The sequence below is a fragment of the Pyrus communis genome, chromosome 17 (genome assembly GCF_963583255.1).
Source record: "Pyrus communis chromosome 17, drPyrComm1.1, whole genome shotgun sequence".
Taxonomy (NCBI): domain Eukaryota; kingdom Viridiplantae; phylum Streptophyta; class Magnoliopsida; order Rosales; family Rosaceae; genus Pyrus; species Pyrus communis.
The window spans coordinates 18,452,319-18,458,459 of NC_084819.1; the positions used below are offsets into that span (position 1 = coordinate 18,452,319).

General features: G+C 36.9%; 1 protein-coding gene across 1 annotated transcript; it reads right to left on the minus strand.

The window, feature by feature from the left end:
• Positions 1-3,591: 3,591 nt before the first annotated feature.
• LOC137722147 (uncharacterized) lies at positions 3,592-5,221 on the minus strand. The gene is made up of 2 exons (XM_068461121.1): positions 5,152-5,221; positions 3,592-4,220 (listed from the first exon to the last, which is right to left on the minus strand). The coding sequence occupies exons 1-2, from the start codon at positions 5,219-5,221 to the stop codon at positions 3,592-3,594; spliced, it is 699 nt and encodes a 232-aa protein (XP_068317222.1).
• Positions 5,222-6,141: the final 920 nt, after the last annotated feature.

A 6,141-nucleotide genomic window follows, 5' to 3' on the forward strand; every position in this document is an offset into this window, starting at 1 on the left:
TCCAATATTTTAGAACTTTATCTAATGGTTACCGTTCGTGATCTCTTTATCTATAACTTACGATGGGACCTATGTAGTCTTCCAAAATGTGATTACCCTAGCATATCCTAAAATCACATCTGCATTAACCTGAGACTATCAAGCTTTATGAATTAATCATAAGTTTGAATGTGGTTAATTAACTTGAATTAATTACCTTTTTTTTTTTTAATCTGGTCTACATAACTTCCAAAATTCACTCCTAGATGGTAAAATTTTTATGGGCATTTGGTAAAAAGCCTTGACAATAATTTTCAAATGTGCTAAGTCGATGTCTTGGATTAATTCTGAGATATATGATTTGTGTGTTAGGATTTAATATTGTTTGTCTTTGTTTAGTAGGATCTTCGATTGTTTGTGTTAATTTTTGTTTGTTTTTTCAAGAGAAATGCTATTCACACTCCTAATTTGATATTCTACAATCATAAATTGTGTGTAGTAACTGCTGCCCATGCTATCAAACTCTAATTAATCATAGTGCTTCCTATTTTTTTTTCTCACAATTTATGAATTTTAAATAAAAAGAATCAAATTAAAGCAAAGGGCATAAGCATATTGGTTGGCAAAGGTGAAGTGAACAGTGGCCATTTGAGCAACAAGTGTGTGTTTACCTACACGACTCCATGTGCCATACTCTGGCCCTGAGAATGATGGGCCTATTAGGTTTTGACCCACACTTATGCCGCAACTTGGGCCCTCACAAATTCAAAATTTGCTTTCAATTCTCATTTCATGGTGATATCATTCGTCCCCTTATTCATAACTTGATAGGACTCATCAGTCATCCCCATAAGTGGAAACTTCGGACGTGACAAGTTACCTAACTTAGAACACGACATGAATATAAATAGATAAATCGGAACACAAGATTTTGATAATCCTAACTCATCCCTAAGCTTTAGCATCTATAGTCGATTCGTATTTGCAATCTCTGACTTGTGATGAGCAAGAACAACTTATATGAAACAAACACGTTAAGTTTACATTGCCCCAAACCTCCCACGTGATGATGCATAATAGGTTTAGAATACTGTTACCTTAGCGTCCCCGTTTTAGTGCTACCCAAATCTAAGAACACTAGCCCATCTTAGTCCAACAATGTTATCGAGGAGGGTGATTTATAGATCCAATTAAAATGAAACAGACACAAATTTAAGAATATTAGGGCCCATCTCAGTCCAACAATGTTGGTGGGGAAGGTGTGTTAGAGCAACTCCACTGTGTGGAGTAGCCCTAGCGACAAGCCCCAAAACAAAGGGCAATAGCCTGAGCAACCACGTCTAGCCCATTCGGGCGATTGCGCAGGAGTGGGCCCAAGCAAGAGGCTCGGCGAGAATCGCTGGCCCGAGAGCCCGAGGTGGGTATGATGCAACGCTGGCGTCAGGGCGACATTAGCTCGGTTTTAATATTTTTTTAGTCAGGCGTGTGCATTACAAGCGTGGAGGGGGCGCATCCCCGACCAGTTTCAGGCGTTGGGGCCCGTGGCGTAGGCTTGCTCAATGTTACCGTTGGAGGCCACACGACAGTTCCTCGTCCGTTGGATTTCAACGGTAAAAATAATAATTCCAACTATCATTAATTTTAGCCGTTGGATTTTAGATCAACGGTTCACGTTATTCGGCTTTATAAATTTAAAAATAAAAAAAAAAAAGGAAAAAAGTTTAAAATTATGAAATCTTATCGTTGTGCCACGCGGCACAATTTGGAGTGTTGGAATTCAAATTTTTTTAAATCCAACGGTAGAGATTAATTATGTGAATAAAAAATTAATAAAAATCCAAAAAATAATTTTTTTTTTTTACTTTTCTATAAATACCTTCTCGCTTTCTTCTACCTTACACTACAATTTCACATTTTGTCAACTAGTTTCAACCACATTCTTATCTTTCTCTTAAAGTTTCAATCCAATTTTTTTCCAACAAAATGACTAATGATGCATGTACGAATTGGTTGCTTGTTGAAGATGTTACATTGTGTACTAGCTGGGTTGAAGTTACTCATGATTTGATTACAGATAATGAGATGCAGTTGTGAGAAATGTGGAGCCTTATTCATGCCAATTATCTTGAGAAAATTGGTGGGAAAAGAACCAAAAAATCGATGTCTAGTCGTTGGAGAATACTTAGCCAATCGTTTAGTATGTGAAGAGACGCCTTAGCACAAACTAGTAGTAATCTTCGAAGTGGGGAAAATTAGCGGATCAGTTAATAATATATTATTTATTTGTTTGTACTATACCCAAATTTACATTAGCTACTTTGATTATAATTATTTCTTCTCTTCCATTGTGTAGACATTTTAAGCACAAGCTTGGTATAATGCCAAATCCAAAAACCAAAAGCAATCATTCACCCGGTGGGAATGTTGGAATATTGTCAAAGATTGTCCTAAATTTAGAGTTGTGCTTGTCGGTCCAGAAGTTTTCATGAACAACACCCTTTTACACTCTACTCCCGATCATGCCTCGCATGTTCATGAAGATGACGCAGAAGAAGTGCTCGAAAAGATTAGGTTGTAGATAATGCCACGTGACATGCTGTCATTCGTTAAAAATTTGATCGAAATCTATCCTCAAATATTGTAAACAGATTGTGACACGCGGCGCGACGTGATTGGTTAAAAATCTTATCGGAAATCTATCCTCAACAATTCTGAAAATGTAACGACATGTGGCACAACGGCATTGGATAAAAATCTTATCGAAATCCATCACCAATAATTGTCTTTTCGGATAATGACACGTGACACAACGAGAACGATTAAAAATCTTATCCAAAATTACTTATAAAATTATTTTGTATTATTTTATAAATAAATAAAATACTATTATTTTATTGTCTATTGCCAAGGCTATTCCGTGTAGAAGTGGAGATGCAAAAGACAATTATTGTTTATAAAGGGCAATTACTGTTCATTGGGTGGATTAAATAGTTAATAGCCTTGAGGGCCTTAGCAATGGTGGAGTTGCTCTTATAGATCCAATCACCATGAAAGAGACACGTTAAGGTTATAGTGTCCCAAACCTCTCACATGACAACACATAATAGGTTTATGATACCGCTACCTTCACGCCTTTGTTTGAGTGCTGCCCAAATCTAGGAATATTAGCCCATCTCAGTCCAACAGTGTTATTGGGGAAGGTGTGTTATAGATCCAATTTTTGGACAGTAAATTATGTTCAAAGGCCCAAGGGTTGGGTTGCCAACTTGCCGAATGAGAGTCTCTTCTTCAAAATATTCAGAGACATCCATGAGATGGGGCCGACAGGCTTACAAACTTACTACCCCCTCCCCTATTTTTCTGAATATACGTAACGAAGGATAAAATATAAGAAAACGATAGGAAAATGGCGTTTCCAGATACATTTGAGAGAAAAAAAAAAAAAAAAAAAAAAAAAATTCAGCGTAAGAACGAAGCATGCAATTCTATGGAAATACCATCTGTAAAAGTATACGCATATTAGAATGAGTAACTGATCTATTTTCTTATATTGGCATCTACAAAATAACATTGAGCGAAAAGAAGCAAAGGAACGAACATATTTCATTTCATTCACCTCAGTTCAGAATGTTCATGTGTTTCGGAGTTCTCATAGGCGGAAGTTTCACGAGCTTCAGCTGAACTTTGTTCGGGTATACCAAATTGGAGTATGTAATTCGCCGCGTTAATCACATCATAGACCATCAATCCAATTCTACCTCCGACCCAACTGCCCAATTGACTTCCCACAAGGTAACCAAATCTCCCAAGCCGTTGCTCTCCTAGAAAGCCTCCAGCATAGGTGCCAAACATGGTTCCGGTGCCCCTGACACTCCCTTCTGTTATTGCACCACCGTAGTAAATAGCTTCAGAGAAGTCCCATCCAGAAGAGATGATAGGACCTATTATCCGCTTTGCTTGCCGTGTTGCCAGTTTCGCTGCCTTTGCTCCTGCTGTCTGTGCTTGTTTGGCTGCATCTTTAGCCGATATCCCCTGGGACAATGCATCAGCCAATGCACCTTCAATTGCTTTATGCCTCATCGTCTCAACATGAGAAGCTCTGATGTTGTTAACATAGAGCTTCACTCCCTCTTTGACAGAACAAGCTAGTGTTCCGGAACTCATGTCAAAGCAGTTCAAGAATGTAAACTTCCCACTCTGAGATGAACTCTCTTCCCCAACCAGTTGCCGACATTTTTCAGCTACAAGGAAAATAATCCAAATAAGTATTTGACACACATTGTCAAATACTAAATTACTAAGAACCGAATATTGCATTACACACACACACACACACACACACACACACACACATATATATATAGGTAAATCGCAAAATGCTTCAAAACACCTAACACGAGCACAAAATCGAGACTCTAGTCTAAACAAGCACATATGTACAATATTACGAACATAAAACATCTTATTTACATCCCCATTCAATCAGCACATTAAACAGCCACAGAACATTAACATCAAAACAGTGATTCATCTTTGTTTCTGATGTGCTATACTCATGTGTAATGTGGGTGTGGTACTCTTTTTTTACTTCGGTCGGGGTTCTCCCACTAGGTTTTCTCCGAGCATTGTTTAAATGATGCCCCTTAAATCCGAAACCTTTTAAGCTATCAGCTCAGGTCTATTAGCACAAATCAAACTCACCCCTCCTTCAGATTCATACCAAAAGAAATATTAAGGAATCAACCGAAGGATTGGGAATACGATGGGACATTGTAAACCATACAACTATGGTCATTTGTGATTGCTATCTGTTACTTCTTGTTGTTAACTTTCATACGCAAAACGCATAATCACATCACCACAGAGATCCTAATTCCTATAACAAAATCCTAATTACACATCTGGGTTCTTAGCGTTTTGGGGTTTTAATTTACACACATTGCATTTTGTTAATTTGCAACCAAATGCGAGGATTCAAGAGCAAATAAAACAGCAAAAAGGGCAGATCTTTACCTATCGACGTAAAAAAATTTAAATTCCCAGAAAATGGGGAAAAAAATACTTCAATTTTTAAAATTATTTCCATCAGTTTTTCCCAGTAAGAAAAAACAAATTGACAATATATACGTGTGTATATATATATGTAATATACACACATATATCTCTGTAAACCTGTGATACTGAGGACGATGATGCCAACAATGAAGAGCAGTAATTGGATTCTCTTCTTCTGGAAATCCATTGGATTTTTGGGGAGAAAATAAAAACCCTAACTTGGATTTGTATGGTGAATGGAGGTGGAATTAGAAAAGCTCTGAATTGAAGAAGCTTCCAATAACAGGGAAGAATCTCTTACCGTGTGAATGAAAAGTCAGACTCCAGATTTCCCTAACTTCAATTATGCATGGGCTTCTTGCATGGGATTCGATTTGAGTGACTGGACTAAACGCTGCGTTTTGTTGTAAGCCTGCTCTCAGAATTTTACATATTTAAAAATTTGGTTTTTCACGGTTAGTTCACATGACACCTTACGGTTAGAACTTAGATTGATTTTTATGCCACGTTGGTAAACTAACAGAGTTATGAACGGAATTCAAATGAAATGAAGATATTGATGTGAGATAATCAACTTCAGATATGAGACTGAATGACACTCAATTTTAAAGATCAAAGTAATAAACATACAAGTATCATAAAACTTACATTTTTCTTTTTGTCTATCATTTTCTTGGAGGGGTTGCTTTTCCTTTTCAAAACACAAGATACAAGCAAGAAAGTTATGCCCAACTACTCTAATCTACGCTATATCCTTTGATCAACACATTATATATGGTGCTACATTTGCTTTCTTTCTCCATATGTGTCCTCGCATTCAAAGATGCCCTGAGGTTTCTGTTGAATAAGAAGAGTATCCAAGATAACTCTAATGATCCCAAGAAGAAGAAAATAGAGCACACACTAAAAGAAAGCTCACAAAACAAGCTAATTAGCAAAGCTTTTCTTCTTTAGCTCTAGGCTTTGTTTTTCTTTGAATGATTTACAATGCTTGAGAACTTGGGTATTTATAGCAAACCAAATGATTAAACTAAGATTATTTATTACCACACAAAACACATTAATTGCACCTAATAATTTTTATTCAACCATACCTAACATTGCCTA

Excerpts from the sequence above, each read along its gene's own strand:
- LOC137722147 (XM_068461121.1), bottom strand. The coding sequence starts at position 5,221 with ATGGATTTCCAGAAGAAGAGAATCCAATTACTGCTCTTCATTGTTGGC. Across the intron at positions 4,221-5,151 it reads CATCGTCCTCAGTATCACAG|CTGAAAAATGTCGGCAACTG; the intron begins GTTTACAGAGAT and ends TTTTCCTTGTAG.